Source organism: Narcine bancroftii, chromosome 11, assembly GCF_036971445.1.
Source record: "Narcine bancroftii isolate sNarBan1 chromosome 11, sNarBan1.hap1, whole genome shotgun sequence".
NCBI classification, from domain to species: domain Eukaryota; kingdom Metazoa; phylum Chordata; class Chondrichthyes; order Torpediniformes; family Narcinidae; genus Narcine; species Narcine bancroftii.
In genome coordinates, this window is record NC_091479.1 from 91,153,991 (window position 1) to 91,171,599 (window position 17,609).

The following is a 17,609-nucleotide window of genomic DNA, read 5'->3' on the forward strand; positions in this document are numbered from 1 at the left end:
TTCCTTACCTACAGACCTCAATCAGTGAGGATTGGTAGGAACATCTCCTCTACGATCTCTATCAGTACAGGAGCACCAAAGGTCAGTGTTCTTAGCCCCCTACTCTATTCACTTTACACCTACAACTGTGTGGCTCGACAATAACACCATCTACAAATTTGCCAACTTTACCATGGTAGTGGGTTGTATTAAAAAAAAAGGTGATGAGGCAATATACATGAAGGAGATTGAAAACTTGGCTGAATGGTGCACCATCAACAACCTCGCATTCAATGTTACCAAAACCAAGGAGTTGATTCCTGGATGGGAAAACCAGAGGTGTACCATCCATTGATCATTGGGGGATCAGAGGTGGACAGTGTAAGCAAATTTAATATCTTGGGAGTCACTATCTCAGAGGATTTCTCCTGGTCCCAACACACTAATTGCATCGAGAAAAAAGCAATCAGTGCCTTTACTTCCTCAGGAATTTGCAGAGGTTTTGATATGACATCAGAGACCCTGCCAAATTTCTACAGAGGTGTGGTGGAAAGTGTGCTGACCAGCTGCATCATGCCCTGGTATAGGGACACCAATATGCTTGAGCATAAAGCCTTCCAAAAGGTAATGGACACAGCCCAGGACATCACAGGGAAAACCCTCCCCACCATTGAGAACATCTACAGGGAACACTTCCATCTGAGAGCAGCAGCAATCATCAAGGATCACCCAGCACACACACGTTCTCACTGCTACCATCAGGAATGAGGTCTAGGTGCCACAAGACTCAAACCAACAGGTTCAGGAACAGCTGCTCCCCCTCCACCATCAGACTCCTCAGCAACAAACTCAATCAGGGACTCATTTAAGGACTCTTGCTTTTGCACTTAATTAATGTTTTTATTCTCCCTGTACTGCACAATCAGTTGTTTACATTCAATATCTGTTCACATTTCTTTATTTGTTTACTTTTGAATGTTGTGTACAGTTTTTTTATTGCACTACCAATAAGTGATAGTTCTGCCTCACCCGCAGGAAAAAGAATCTCAGGGTTGTATGTGATGTCATGTTTGTACTCTGGCAATAAATCTGAATAAATCAAATACTCCATGGTTCCTAATTCTTGAATTAATTAGATCAAAGCAGCATTAGATTATGATAATGTCTTTGGAATAAGCCACACATTAGGGTTAGTTTGCATTGCAATGCAGTGACCTAAACATTTGTGCTCCTCAGGAGGAGAAAATAACCTTTGAAATTTTCAATCAGTTCCAGTTATACCAAACTTCCAGCCTTCACAGGCCACATTCATGACCATATGTGTCAAATTTCGTGGAACAATTTTTAGGGTAAAATTTAGGGGGTCGACTATTACATAAATACTACTTTTGACCATGGTAAGTGCCTGTGACATTTGAGGCGTCGAGAGCTTGGATGGGCAGGTGGGTGGCCAGGACTGCATGGTAATTCTGCATTTGGAGTGTCAGGAGCTCAAATAGATGGGTGACTGAGGCTGAGCTGAGACCACGCAGAAGGGACATTGGGAGCTTGGATGGGTGGGCGGCCGGGGACAAGGCTAGAATCGTGCTCAGGGTGTTCGGTAGCTCTGGTGGGCAGGTGCCTGAGGCAAAACATATGAGGGTCAACATTTACACATGTTAGGTGGAAAATACCAGATTGTTTGGGTCAAAAATAGGGGGTTGACTTTTACACAGTATTAACTATTATACAGTAATTTATTTGGAAGAAGCCATTACTAATCAGCGATCTCAATATAGATGGGATTTTGGCATAACTATTGCAGTTGATCAATAGATTTGGAATTTGAAATTATAACAGTGTAAATCGGTGCCAATATTAATATATACTGGAGAAATGGAAGACTAGAGAACTGTTAAATACAAACCTTTGTACTCGGCCAAAGATTTTAGCAAAATTAACTGCGTTCTTTCAGAGATATACAATTTGCATACAACTATTTCACTTACTAAATTAGAAATAAAATTGCTTCTCTAGATTCAAGCTAAAAGCAGTCAGTTTATGTTTTATAGCCTTGAATCTAGCTATACTATTTTATGCCACTAGTTCAGTAGAGTCAAATTGGAAACCTTGACATTTTACCAAGGTCGCTGTTGGAAATTATATGCAGTGTGACTAAATTCAGTCATGTACCTTTTCTTTCTAAAGATCTGATCCAATACCACTTTGGCAGTAAAGATAAATCAGATTAATCACCTATCTATCCAAACATATAATTTATGTTCTTTTAGAGAATAACCAAATTATGGACTCTGAATGCCATGACACTGGAATAATAAAACAGTGTATTAAAACTCAGCAGCGTAGAAATGGAAGGAACTTGCTTCTTGTAGTAGTGCAGTTAACAAATTCAATGGTTTTAAGAAATGGTTCTGAATTATTACAACACACTGGCATCTTTCTTTGGCTTGGCTTCGCGAACGAAGATTTATGGAGGGGTAAATGCCCACGTCAGCTGCAGGCTCATTTGTGGCTGACAAGTCCAATGCGGAACAGGCAGACACGGTTGCAGCGGTTGCAAGGGAAAATTGGTTGGTTGGGGTTGGGTGTTGGGTTTGGTTTGATATACCACTTGTTGGCAAAACTAAATCCATGAAATTAAAACCACAATTGTTGTTAAGAATCAAAGTCAGTTAGGAAGAGAATGCAGGGAACGATGAGGAGCAATTGATTTTCAAGCAGGCTATTTGCATATAGTGATAATGTAAGAAATATGACAAGAGGAGGCCCATCAAGTCTGCTCTGCTATTCAACATAATTATGGTTGATCTGACCATGTATTCAGCTTCATTTATCTTTCTTTTCTCTGTAATCTTAATTCCCCAACTGTGTATTGCTATTCAACCTGTGTCGTAAATATATATATATATTAATGAGATAGCCTCTGCGACTTCCTTGAGTGGAGAAATCCGCAGATTCACTGCTCTTTGGGAAAAGCTATTGTTCTTAGTCTCTGTCTTAAATCTATTTCCCTGAACTGTTCCGTCTCTTCTCCCAGTGAAAGCAATTTTCCATCTTTCATCTTATCACTTCCTTTCAAAATTTTATATGTTTCTTCAAATTCTACCCCCCCCCCCCCACCTTTCTCCAACGAGTATAATGGCAGGCAAGGACAGCTCTCTTCATAGAATATCCCCATCATCTCTGGAATTAACATAGTGGACCTCTTCTACACTACCTCCAAGGCTAGTAAATCCTTTCTCAAGTCAGGATATCAAATAGTGTTCAAGGTGTGGCCTCAATAGAACTTCCCTGCTTTCAACATATAACATAACATAACAATTACAGCACGGAAACAGGCCATTAGGCCCTTCTAGTCCGCACCGAACCAAACACCCCTTTCTAGTCCCACCTCCCTGCACAATGCCCATAACCCTCCATCTTCTTCTCATCCATATACCTGTCCAACCTTTTCTTAAATAATACAATTGACTCCGCCGCCACTATTTCTCCCGGAAGATGATTCCACACAGCTACCACTCTCTGAGTAAAGAAGTTCCCCCTCATGTTACCTCTAAACCTCTGCCCCTTAATTCTTAACTCATGTCCTCTTGTTTTAATCTTTCCTCCTCTTAACGGAAATAGTCTATCCACATCCATTCTGTCTATCCCTTTCATAATCTTAAATACTTCTATCAAATCCCCTCTCAACCTTCTACGCTCCAAAGAATAAAGACCCAATCTGTCCAATCTCTCCCCATACTCCAGATGTTTAAACCCAGGCAACATTCTGGTCAACCTTCTCTGCACTCTCTCCACTCTGTTTATATCCTTCCTATAATTAGGCGACCAGAATTGCACACAGAACTCCAAATGAGGCCGCACCAACGTCTTATACAATCTCAACATCACCTCCCAACTCCTATATTCCATGCAATGATTGATAAAGGCCAGCGTACTAAAAGCCTTCTTCACCACCCTCTGGCAATGAAGGTCAGCGTCCCATTTCCCTTCCTGATTTCCTATTGCACCTTGTGCTAGCACTCCTTAGACTCAGTATGTTGCAATGTACAGCAGGATGTTGCAATCTTTCACCATTCCAAGTTACTATTTTTTTCTTCCGAAGTTCATCACACTTACCAATGGGGACATTCAAGAGTTTGCTAGCAGTTGGGAGAAATCTACCAGCGACTTGAAGTTGAGAGATGGAATAAGCAGCTAGCTAGTGGAGGTCATTCTGAAAGGAAACACAAATGGGTGAAACAGGAAGGCAGAGCAACCTGTGGACTTAAGTAGGCTCATCTTTGAAATCGGAGGATAAAATTGATTCAAAGATACATCAGTGTTAAAAAAAGCAGATGGGTAGAGTAGGATGAAATCAAGCTAAATCTTTAGAAACTGGAGATTGTGGCCAATGCCGTCAAGGAAACAAGTTAAATACACGATAATCACACCACAGATCTAATTCTCGAGTTAAATTTAAATGCCCTGGAATGCATTCAAAATTCTGAATGTTTCCATTTACTGAATAAGACGGTTGATGGTGAGAGAATATGAGCCACAAAGCGGAAAAGTTATATCTAGTTGTCGAGATGCTGTGATCTGAAGTACATTGCTTCAAAAAGCAAGATTTAACTGAAAGCTTTTAAAGGGAAATATTTGGATGAATGTTTGAGATGGAAACGTTTCCACGACAACATGGAAAACCTTGGTGAGTGCAACTGATTGACTCTATCGTTGAGCCCACACAGGGGCGAATGGCCTCCTTCCATTCTGTAATATTCATAAGAATTAATTGCAGAGCTCTATTCAGTGAGTCAGAATTTGAGTCACAAAATGTGCTCGCACTTGGTCTAACAGCAATGCAAATCGTAATGATAGGCGCTCCAGTTTTGAAAAACCTTGCGAACCGTGTATAGATATCATTGCAACGCCCTCGTGCCTTCCAGTCATGCTTCCAATTGGGAGCTAAATGCCACGTTAAGCTGGCAGCCACGCAGTAAGATATTTGCAAGCTCTTCACTTTGTCTACAACATTTGTTCAACTTGGGCATGCTTACTGGTCTTTGGACATCACGAATAACATTTAACAGGCGTTCACGATATTAACGCAATCATCCATCGTCGCTTGATTAACTATTGGGCTCAGCGATCTGTTCGCAAGTACTTTGGAATAAAGGTCGGAAAATGACAGGTTAAGACGGAGACTGTCTTTCGAAATCGCTTTAAACTGTTTCCTTAATTTAACGGAAGATCACAGCTTCGGGTTACTGTTGTTTAGGAAAATATATTTATCGGAATTTAGTTGAGTAGAATAAATAAACTCATGCTAAACGGATCGTTCAAGCGGGACGTTTATACTAGACCCAACGCACCACTTCAAATGCACTGAATGGGTTCTGAGGAAAAGGTGTCCAATCCGAAAAGGAATAAGCAAACCAGGACAATTATTAATATGAATTTCCTGGCAAGTTCTGCAGTGGTCACGGTAGGCCAGAAGATGCACATCATAAAATATCCAGTATTTAGAATTTGGAGCCAGGTCTCTCCAGTTGGAAATAAGAGGACTTGTTTTGCCCCGTGGCCCTTCAAGTTAATTCAGAAAATGCATCCGGATCTTACGATTTGAGCTGATACCACTCCTTTCCTCTTAGGTTTTCATTGCATGTCACAAAATGAAACTGCCACACAATTCCTGATTAACTAATCACATGCAACTAGTCAACACAATCTGCATTCAATAACTTCAAATAAAACAATCTGTTGACGCACATTTTTAAGGAATATTTTTTTTCTCGAATGGAAGAGCTGAAAACAATTAAGACGATTACCATCTTATTTGGCACGTCAAGAAATATATCCCACGCATACTGAGATTACCAATAACGTTCTTGAGATCAGAGGGTGGGATTTAATCAGTTATTTCCAAAGGGATTTGGTTGCAAAACTACCAGCTCAAGAACTAATGAACGCGAACTGAAGATCTTATCTCATATGGAAATGGTGTTTAAAAAAATAATGAAGGCGTCGTTTTCACAGTCCAGCCTTAAATATTTATCTTTAAAAAATGACTATTTATTTGTCTTCCGAAAGAAGGATTTTCTGTAATTACATGTCAAATAACCAAAGTCAACCTATTGCAAAGTTGAAGTATTAATGAGTGGGGGAAAAGTAATTAGGCAGTAACTAAGTTTTGATAACTCACGGGTCTTGGCTTACGGTTTTCATCGGCAATTTCAACGGTTGCGGCAAATATTTTATTAGCATTTTCTACATAAATCTGCAAATCCACGGAGGAATCAACGCCTTTGCTACCATAAACCCCAAGTGCTGCATTTCCAGACCCGAATTTGCTTTAAGTCCACTGCAGGAGAGTGACAGTGCCCTTTCAATTCTTCTGTGTCATGTGGAAATTTACCAGAGCAGAAGTTATATTTCGCCCCTTATCTCTCATTATAATGTTTAATAAATTCACATATTTCCTCAGGAAAAATAAAAGTCAGGTCAGCCCCCAAATGAATCGGGTTTCACCTTAATTGGCTGATCCAGGAGTTCTCCGGCCATACTGACAGGATCCACTCAAGTCACATTTATACAGCAAGTCGGCTTGGATGATGGATACCGCCAGAGTCTTCTTGTTGTCTAGTGAGATGAGAGCTCGGATTAAATACATTGATTGTATGATTCAGATACAATTTTTTTTTGGAAGAAAAAGCGAGCGTCACCTCCTGCCGAACATTTCAGTAGTCATTGAACTTCGGCGAAATGTGTTATCTCTGCCACAAGCAAGTTCCCATCTATGCCAGCTGCTTATCCATGCAAGCCCTTCAAATGAGAAATGCTGCAACCCCTACCCTTTTGTGGCCTTGCTTAGACAATTAACCCACTTTGATCTCTCTTGGAAGACGATTAGAGAAACAACGCTCAATGTCTTCTTCAGCTGTTTTTCCACTGGTATTGTCTACACTGGATGGAAAGTGGGAGGCAAACGTGTACCTCGAAGAAACATGAAATAGGGTCGCAAATGCAAGTGCGCAAATATTTTGACAGGTGTAATCATCTCTGCTCCACGTTTCCCCCCACGCAGATTGGAATAACACTGCCATAACTATCTTACTTTACATGATTGGTGAACAGTGAGAAGTGTAGTGGACCCAAAGGGAAGGTCTTTTTGAGACCCGAAGTTTCTGTGCCGAAACTACTTTATAATGCAAAGGCACATCGGAATCAGGAATTAAACATTAAAAGAATGAAAGAAGTATCCATTTTACAAATGTAGTTCTTTCATGAATATCCAATATATAATTTAAACTTTGATTGCCAAGGTACATCAGGTAGAAAGAGTCGATTTTAATGGTTCGGTGGGGAAGCCTTGGCTGGAGTTTTACCTCCTCAATTTCCAACCCAGCAAAGGAGTCGAATTCCTCAATGTCTTCTTGGCCTTGCATCATCCAGCTTCAAGCTCACTGTTCTATTGCTGTTGTCTGCTTCCTTTTGGCAGTTGTTTTGATAATCCCTTTCGAAAAACACACCAAACAGCTTCAGTAAAGAGGTCCTTCCTTCAATAAGGAGGAAACGTGTCCCAAAGGAGTATTTTCAGGATTTTGTGTAAACATTTAAAGAATGAAGAAGCTAATTATTTTCTAGAGAGAATAATTCCAATACGAAATTTAAATTGTGATTTAATCTGATTTTTTTCTCTACTCTGTGATCACATTTATTTGTATTTGTTCATTAATTACCTCTGAGTTTCCAGTATCGCTTTCAAAACTGAGGTGTGGAGAACGAGTTGGTTTTCATGACGAAGTGTTTAAAATTGGATACAGAAGAATACACCAAATCAGTAACTCCCACAAATAAAGCCACCACTTACTCGCAAATGGCAACCAATCTCTTATTGTTGAATATCTTTTCAACATTATTTCACCTGCTGCGAACCAAACAAACACTCCCAAAATGCGCCCTGTTACCGATTTTTGAGGACCACCTCGAGATTCTCTACCCGCCTCTTCAAACTTTTGGGGAAAGAAATGTCACCTCGGCGAATTTTCCCGCCACATTATTGCAGGAGAATCTTGCACCTATTAAGGAGATGGCAACGTTTCAGCTGGGACGCATCTGTAACGGTGCGAATTCGTTTCAACCGTAAAATCCGCAAACCCGAAAGAGCAGTTAAAATGTGGTTTTACAGTTTGCACATGTCGGGACATTCGAGGAGTTTAATCTAACTCACAGTGTTCAACGTTGCTACACGGTTGAAGGAACGCATTCCGCACACTATAAAAATTTGTATTTCTAAATTAATCCCCGCAGTTATTTGATTTAATCCAAAAAGACAAATACTTTAGAAGATTTTAGCTAGGATGTTAATGCGTCAGTATATTTATAATAGGCTGGAAAAGAGAAATTAAAACAAGGAATTGTGTCCACTGGCTACATTGCTGGAAAGATCTTAATTATGGTCTCTGATCGGTATCCCGTCCTTTAAATAGTCGTGGAATTTTGTAACAAGCGCATTAACCCTACCACCATCCATTGTATTTTTTTAAAAATTAAAAACTTAATAATTATTATGCACCAGAAGTTAATAGGATACAGCAGGAAACCAGCGCGAATAAAAACCTGGAGCATTTCACGTAACAAATTATTTTGTAACCAAGCAATAGGCCAATTTCACACGGGGTGGCTAACGACGTCGACATTTATAGAAGCTTACACAAGAAATGGGAGCAGGAGTCGGCCATCCGGCCCGTCCAGCCTGCTGCGCCATTCAACTGCTCTTCTCCACGGACCTGCCGTTTCCCCCATGTCCCTTAATTTCCGATGGCAAAGAGATTTAAAAAGGGAAGTCTGAAGACTGTAGTGCAATACACGAAAGTGCTGGAGAAACACAGCAGGTGACGCAACATCGATAGGGAGCAAAGATATGTAACCGATATTTGGGGCTTGACCCCTTTCGTCAAGTACTTACCTTCTATATATATATATATACCTTTGGTTGTACGGCTTTGCATCTTATGGACACCTTGTGGCCTGCTGAGTTTCTCCAGGACGTTTGTATATCGACTTACAAAGAGATATTCTGGAAAGTGGATAAATACTATTTGTAAACTAAAAGCAGTTAAAGTTCCAATTCTCTAATTTTTCGATTCCTCTGGTTGTCTCTGGAACTCTCTCATTCCCCGCAGAATATTCTGTTTGAATTGTGGGAGGAGACATTCCCAACCCAGCAAAAGATACCCACGGGACGGATCTGGGGTTAATGACATATGGGAAGGACTAGATGTTCACCGGTGTGACCGATCTCATCGTGTGTATATAAAGAGCTCTTCAGTCTCGAGCCGGAGGCACTTTATTCTGACTCGAACACACGTTGGCCTTTTGATCCGTCGGTCCACGGAAATCTCGAGTTTCATTTGAACGGTTGAATCGCCTCTATGGATATCATGGTCGACTGCCACTTTTCTCCCTCCGATCTGTTCTATGATCCTTCTTGCCTGTCATCGCCCGAAGAGACAGACTTTGCAGACGATGCCGAGAATTGTGCGGTCGTGTTTGGGGACCACAAGCTTCAGTCCCGAGGAACTAATGAAAAGGAGCATATCAAAGCACCCAATAGCCACCACCAGGCTGGGCACTGCCTTGTGTGGGCTTGTAAAGCCTGCAAACGCAAAAGCTCCAACACCGACAGGAGAAAGGCCGCGACGATGAGGGAAAGGAGGAGACTTAAGAAAGTTAATCAGGCTTTCGAAACTCTGAAGAGATGCACAAGCGCCAACCCGAACCAGCGCCTGCCCAAAGTAGAGATTCTAAGAAACGCCATCAGCTACATCGAGAGCCTGCAGGAGCTTCTCAGGGAACAGGTGGCGAACTATTATAGCCTTCCGGGCAATGGCAATTCGGAGCCGGCGAGCCCCACATCCAATTGTTCGGACGGAATGGTGAGCACTCGTTTACTCAATTGCTTTATTCACCTCGCCTTCCCTCTTCAAGCCGCCAGACACACGCGCGCTCCTAAGATCTGAATAGAAACTAGCGTTATTGCAAGTACAGCAAGGACGGGACGAATAGCCTTTTGTGTCGTAAAGGTGAACCGTAGTCCTTCCGACTTTAGATCCAGACCTTCATTCCTGTCGGTTAATAAGCAGAGTTTGGAACTTTTCTTTGGGGCTCTTGCGTTCTTTGTAGAATTAATGCAAAACCAACACTTTTGGCTATGGTCATCAATCCTCACTTCAAACGTTTGTTCACAAAGCTTTATTCTTCGTGTCTCGAAAGAGAACCTGATAGTCATGAATTCGTAAATATCGATTGCAAGCTTATTCACAAAAGCTGCTTCGTCTGATCTTGTAACAAAGTCTGAGGTTGATAGTTAGTTACACTTTCTACTCCTGGAGAGAAACTTGTGGATACAAACATTGCAAGACGTGAAAGGCAAACTTTCCCCAGTTTCAGTCTGTGTTGATCATGCCATTTCCCTCCTCTGAGGACAGAGGACTTGCTATCCCAACAGCGGCTTTCCAAAATGGATGGGTTGCAGTAGCTATACAACTGTTCATAATGTCATAACATCTGCAGGTTCATCCCACGTGGATTGATCTGATCAGTTTCGATTCTTTTTTCCCCCACAACTTTATTTATTCGTTCAACAAGGTTATTACATTCAGTAAAAAAGAGTACACATTGTGAACAATAATTTTTTTTTAAAAGAGACCCCACCCTCTCAGCCAGCTCTCTTTTGGAGAGCCAAAGAGAGAAAAAAAAAACCTGAAATATATTTACTAAAATCTAATCAAGAATAGTTTCGATTCTTTGCAAAATGCTCATTTAGCCAAATTAAGGATTCATGATCAAAATAACTGCAAACAAACGATGCAGTCTTTGGTAGGGGGGGGGGGGGAAGAGATCAAACGTGCTCCTCATGCTTTGGCGACAAAAAAAATTAGACGTTTATTCAGCCGTGTTATTTCTTGTTTTTTATTAATTGTATTTTGACTTCCCGTGGCTTTCCTGAAGTAAGATTTATATAATTTCACTATAAACCACTCCAGAAAAACATTGATCCTTTTCCATGTTTTAACTCGAACAACCACTGAGCATTCGCTTTGAAATAATCCAACGGTGGAGTGTTGAAAATCAAGAGGACAGCTGTGAGAATCGTCAAAAGTAGCCTTCGCAGCTGTCGGGCATTCCTTCCAACCAAGAAGTGAGAGAGAGAGAGAGAGCTACAGCTAAACATCTTCATTAGCACATTGGAAATGAGGTTAAAAATGCTTTCTCGCTGTAGCTCAAAGCTTGGCGTAGATGATATCTGGGTTTCATTATGTGTGACCGGGTGTTCTTGCCACTTCACTGAAGTTGCTGCCACACACGTTGCTCTATTTTGATGCAGTGACGAAGGCATTCCCACCTCTACACCTATTGCTTATCCACGGGAGTCCGAAACAGCGCTGGCTGTTATTTTAAACAACACTTACACCATTAAGATTTCACAATTGGAGCCAATGTGATTTTAATATGGGAAAATCTGACCCGGTGCAAGTAAAGTGACTCGGTTCACTTCATTGACATGCAATCCATTTTCCATGGATAACATCATGCACATTTCTGTGCAGGGATATTGACATAACTAATGTTTTGTGAGAAAATCACAGTCTGGCGAAGAAACTTACTGTGTCTAATTAACAGATGGCCCGAGTAATCAAAACTTTAGACATTAAAAAAAAGTTAAGTGAGATTTTAAAGTTTATGTGAAATTCATGGAGGACGCTTTATTTGATTTCTTGTGTTTTCCCCTAGATGGGATGTAACAGCCCTGTTTGGTCGAGAAGAAACATACATTTTGATCGTATTTACTGTTCGGAATTGCAGAACGGTACGTTCTTTAGTTTTCATGAATTCAGATTATATCTTGAAAGCGACGAAATCACACTGAAACTTTGTGAAAACGACAAAGCAGAGGCCCTACAGTTAAGAAACGAGTTAAAAGACTCACTGTAAACGTCTTCCAAAGCGATGGTGGAACAGTCATCTTGGTTGAACACCCGCCCATTTGTCCCCACCACCACCTACCTCCCCGCCCTTTGAAGAAACACACCACTTTAAATTTAAAATCACGCTCAGTGATCGGCGAAAAAGCAGAACATTTCCAAAGAAAATGCATGGATGGTTGAGATAAAGTTGAGGAACACGTGTTTTTTTAAAAAGCGACCAAGGAATTCGATACGTTTCATTTGAAATTCCTCAGAAACACTTTAACAACTTAAACAAAAACTTTCCCACTTTAATGCCAGCAATAAACATGGGCGTAAAGCAAAAATAAATTAGTAAAGATAAATTATAGAAACACCGGGGAGAGGGCATTTAGATAACGGTAAATTATTCATAAAACGTTGAAGTAAATAAACAAGCTATTTCATGTTTAAGGTTTAAAGCTGGTGTATTTTAAAATTCTGGGTCTTTTTTGGTGCCGGAATTACTTTACGCACATCCAATCTTCCACTGTTAGTAACAAGATAACTCGATTTCGTTGAAGAAGCAGTATTGGCCAGCAGAGCAGAGAGAATTCTTCACTCCCCTTCGAAATACATTTACGGAATTTTTAATGTCCCTCAAGCCTGGACAATGTCCTGTTTTAACATCTCCTGGGAAGGCGTTATTATCGGTTTAAATGTTATCCATCACTTTGGAATGGTCCTTGAGCCCATTAAATTTCGGACATGAACCAGGGCATGCACATTGAATCACAATCTACACATTAAAGAAAATAAAAGCCACAAACGCAGACAAAAATGCATTGCCCAGTTTTGTCCCAAGAACCTCTATAAGGGTAAAATGGGAAATGCTTTATGGGAATTTCTTCACGCAAAGGGTAGTGATAGTGTGGAGCGAACTGCCAGCCGAATTGCTAGATGCCGGTTCGATTTCGACATTTAAGAAAAACTTTGGATATTAACTTTGGATCTGGGGGGTATACTTCGGTCGATGGGATTAGGCACGGACTAGACGGGCCGAAGCGCCCGTGTTTCTGTGCTGCAGTGTTCTGTGGTCCAATAATTGAAGAGAATTAGAAAATTAGAGATTTGAAGTTATCTATGTAGTTACCTTGTTTTGTAGTATTAACGCCGATTGTGGATTTAATGACGCTTTTGTGCATCAATTTTGCATAACAGAATGAACAAAGTTTACAAAATATGCAATTACACACTCAACATTGCCTATCATTGGGAAGACGGGACAAAGATCTCCAATTCCTTCAGAAAAATTCTGTAGACACTGTGGTTGAAGTTAAAAAAAACCAAAATGCTGGAGAAACTCAACAGGACAAACAGGGTCCTTTATGTAGCAAAGGCAGAGAGACAGAACTGACGTTTGAGCCCTTCATGTGAGAAAATGCCGGCGAGCATCAGAATAAAAGATGGGTGGGGGGAGGGGGTGGAAAAGACAAGGAGGTGATAGGTAGAGAAAAGAGAGAGGGGACCGCAGCAATGAAGGGGAGGAGGGATGGCTGGGTGGATAGATAAACTGGGAAGACAGGAAAAGGGGGAGGGGAAAGAAAAGGCGAGCAGGTTTAATGGAAAGCAGTAAAGTCAATGTTATTGCCATCTGGCTGGAGCTGCGCCCAGACAGAAAAATAAGGTGTTGTTCCTCCAATCTGCAGGTGGTCAGGGTGAGACAGTATATAAGGCTATGGACAGACATGTGAGCACTGGAGTGTGACTTGGAATCGAAATGGTTGGCCTCTGGGTGGGACACAGGTTTACAGGAGAGAATCAGTAGGGCTACATGGTGAGTGGAATCATTTGGGGAGTCTGAAAAACTGATGGTGATTTTCTGATGCAAATTTCCCTTTGTCCATAATATTCTTCTTCAATGTCAGAGAAATAAAAAAACCATTGGCTTGAATGCTAACTTGAGGTTTCTTTATATTGGTCTTTTAGATATCCTAGATGACATCCTGAAACAAATATTTATTTTCTTTCTTCTAGTTTGTCCCAGCAGCCGAGGCCTTGCAGTTTCCAGTTTGGACTATCTGTCCAACATAGTGGAGCGGATTTCACCGTCTCCCGAGCGTGGTCTCCTTTCAGGTCTGGACGGAAGGACCACATCCCCACTCATCAGTGATTCCTCTGCCAGCCAGCCAGTCTATCGCATCCTTTAGAGTAACAAACTACTCCACAAAATCCATCATGTAGATATGAAGCTCAATCAATCATTGTGCCATATTTAGGAACATCTTTTACTGTATATTTGTAAATAAACATTCTATTCATTAGCCATCATTAAAATAATTGTATTTAATAATTAAATAAAATCACAACAGATTTTTTGTTATAAATCTCATTATTTGCACTTTGTCTTAATTGAAAATCTGATTTTTCTCACTGTGAAATCACTCCGAGGTATATTGCTTCTTTTCAAGAGAGAATACAAATAATTTTGTGTTGGCATGCGTTATACTTTATAACAGATAGGTATGTCTGCTTGAGCCTTTCCGGTGGCATTAACAGCCATTTTCTCTATCGAGTTCTGTGGTTTTCATCTTTTTTTTTAACCTACGCTATAACCATATAACCATTTACGGAGCGGAAACAGGCCATGTTGGCTCTTCTTACCTTTTTTCCCTTCTTTAGCCCCTCCCCCCTTCCCACCCGTGGTCTGTCTTTGTACCTTCTCTGACCTTGTCCACTTTCTGTCCGATGGTCCCTTCCCAATTCCAACCCCACTCCCTTATTTTCCTCCTTGATATCACCACTTCCTGCTTTACTTTCGATATGAAACATTGACAATTTCTACCTATTGGATGTTGCCTGACCCAGTTTCTTGTTCTTTGCTCAAGATTCCAGCATCTGCAGTTATGATGTGCCTCACTTAGAAAAAAATTAATTTGAAATTATCCAGATATGGGCTGCATTGGAATTTGCCCTTTGGAGTTTTCAGTGTTGTTTGAGAACTGAGGTTAATGTTGCAGTGCGTCGAGTGACTCAAAGACATGTTAACTCAAACCAAGGGTTTAATGAGCAAAAGACTGGAGCGTATTACAGCATGGTCGACCAGTCCAGACTGACCTGGGTCTGGTTAGGAACAACACTTTTTGACCTGCCAATAGGTGTGGCTACGGCTCTCAGCCAATATATATATATATATGTATATATACATTGGTGACAGTATTCTGTACTATCACAAATGTTAATGAACATTTCTCAATGCCCCAGGAAAGAACTGCTGGAAGAACACAGTGTGCCAAGCATTATGCACGGGTAGAAATGGTTTGTCAACGTTTCAGCTCAGGACCTTTGAGATAAGAGAGAATAACCTTTTATTGTCATTGCACAAGTACAACAAAATTGAGTACACATCCTGATGGCGCACACAGACATCAAACAAATAAGGTATAAAAACAATAGCTCAATAAAATAAAAATAAATCAATGTTTGGCAGTATTCAGTTCATGTATAACTCTGGGGTAAAAACTGTTTTAAGTCTGTTTGTCCACGATTTAATGGATCTGAAACATGTACTGGAGGGCAGCAGGCCAAACAGATAATGAGCAGGGTGGTAAGGGTCTTTCAGGATGTTGGTTGCTCTACTGATGCAGCCAGAGCTGAATAAATCCTTCAAAGAGGGCAGTGAGCATCCAATCATCTTCTGAGTGGTATTGATGACCCTCTGAAGGTTCCTCTTGTCTGCTGCTGAGCAGCTGGCAAACCATGTAGGAATGCAGTCAGCCGGCACACTCTGAATGGAGCAATGATAGAAGGACACCAGCAGATCCTCCTGCAGTTTCATTTTCCTGAGAAGTCTCAGGACATGGAGTCACTGTTGTGGCTTCTTAACTTCTGCAATGGTATTGGTACTCCAGGAGAGGTCTTCAGCACAATGCCTACCCAGAAATCTGAAAATAGTTTCACACAGTCCCCATAGATATATAATGGGGTTGGAACTGTACTGTTCCTCCTCGAGTACTTTTGTTTTTTGAGGAGTTCAAGATGAGTTTGTTCTCTGAACACCACACTGTCAGTCTTTGGATTTCATCCCTGTGGCTGTCTCATCTCCTCTTGAAACAAGTCCAAACAAAGTTGTGTCGATCTCAAACTTTGATGATTGTGTTGGTAGAATATGTGAAGGCATAGGTATGGAGGATGGGGCTCAATACACCCCCTTGTGGGGAGCTGGTATTGAGAATAAAGGTCGAGGAGAGGTGGATGCCAACTTTAACGGTCTTGGAGCCATTCATTAGAAAGCCCTTAATTTAGAGACAAATAGATTGGGAAAATCCTAATTCAGCAAGTTTTGTAACCCGTCTGCCCCGGAATGAATGTGTTAAAGGCAGAGCTGAAGCGTATAAAAAAAAACATGCTCACATAGCTCCCCTGGTGTTCTAGATGGGTCAATGTAATGTGAAGAGCAGTAGCCATGGCATCCACTGCAGATCTATTTGCCCTATAGACAAACTGATATGGATCAAAGGCAGGAAGGAGGCCGGCTTTTATGTGTTGTAAGACCAGCCTCTCGAAGCACTTCATGATGATGGTGTTGTGCTACCGGACAGTAGGCATTGAGGCTACTGATCACATTCTCCTTTGGCTGTGGGTTGATAGTGACAGACTTCAGGCAAGGTGGGATGATGGATTTAGATAGGGACAGGTTGAATCTGTTTGTAAAGACCTCGAAGAGCTGGCTTGCACATTCCTTCAGCACCCTTCATGTCATGTCATCAGGGCCAGCGACTTTCCATGGATTCACCCCATTGAGCACCCATACTCCTGCATAGTGTTCAACTCACTCACATTAAGGATTTGACCTTGGGAGATTGCTTAGTTGACCCTCTGTAACAGCATAGATTTCCCCATGCCACCCATTTGAATTCTCTGTCCTATTCACTTGATAAAATTTTTCATAAAAATTAACAATGAACAATTACAACATTTCAATAAAAATATACACATATATATATATAAAATTATATAAAGCTAAAAAAAGAACATATATATGAAAAACCTAACTCTACCCCCTTCTTCTCCCCTTTATTAAATACCTTTTCATACACTGTCAGAGCTCATAGGTTACATTAACCTCAAGAGATCACTTTTATTAAAGTTGGGCTCCAAGACAGGCCAAATATGGTCACCATATTTTAGGAAATGTGTCATACTTGTTTCTTAAATTGCATGTTATTTTTTTCCATTGGTATACAACTGTCCAACTCTGCTATCCACCTCACCAAGATAACTGGAGAGCCCAACTTTCACGTGATTGCAATACACTTTTTGGCCGTTGCTAAAATTTTGAAACTCTGTAAGATTTCTGGAGGAACACACACCTCTGATCCCTTGGCCATTATTAATACACCAGAATATTTTCCAAGACCATTCCCTCCTGGAGCTTAGACCCATAGAACCATAGAACATTACAGCATAGAAAACAGGTCCTTCAGCCTAAGCCAACCTATTATTTTGTCTTGTCCCACTGACCTGCATCTTGTCCATATCCTTCTATACCCCTCCTATCCAAGTACCAGTCTAGACTTTCTTTAAATGTGTAAATTGTACCTGCATTCACCACTTTAGCTGGCAGCTCATTCCACACTCCCATTACTCTCCGTGTAAAGAAGTTCCCCTTAATGTTCCCCTTAACTTTTTCCCTTTCAC

At 40.9% G+C, this 17,609-nt stretch overlaps 1 protein-coding gene across 1 annotated transcript; it reads left to right on the forward strand.

Annotated features, from left to right (window-relative positions):
* The first annotated feature begins 9,158 nt into the window (after nucleotides 1-9,158).
* Nucleotides 9,159-14,282, forward strand: myf5 (myogenic factor 5). The gene is made up of 3 exons (XM_069902836.1): nucleotides 9,159-9,899; nucleotides 11,758-11,833; nucleotides 13,947-14,282. The coding sequence occupies exons 1-3, from the start codon at nucleotides 9,396-9,398 to the stop codon at nucleotides 14,117-14,119; spliced, it is 753 nt and encodes a 250-aa protein (XP_069758937.1). The 5' UTR covers nucleotides 9,159-9,395; the 3' UTR covers nucleotides 14,120-14,282.
* Nucleotides 14,283-17,609: the final 3,327 nt, after the last annotated feature.

Coding starts and splice junctions, on each gene's coding strand:
- myf5 (XM_069902836.1), top strand. CDS start 9,396: ATGGATATCATGGTCGACTGCCACTTTTCTCCCTCCGATCTGTTCTAT. Junction 9,900..11,757: donor CCAATTGTTCGGACGGAATG/GTGAGCACTCGT, acceptor GTTTTCCCCTAG/ATGGGATGTAACAGCCCTGT. Junction 11,834..13,946: donor CTGTTCGGAATTGCAGAACG/GTACGTTCTTTA, acceptor TCTTTCTTCTAG/TTTGTCCCAGCAGCCGAGGC.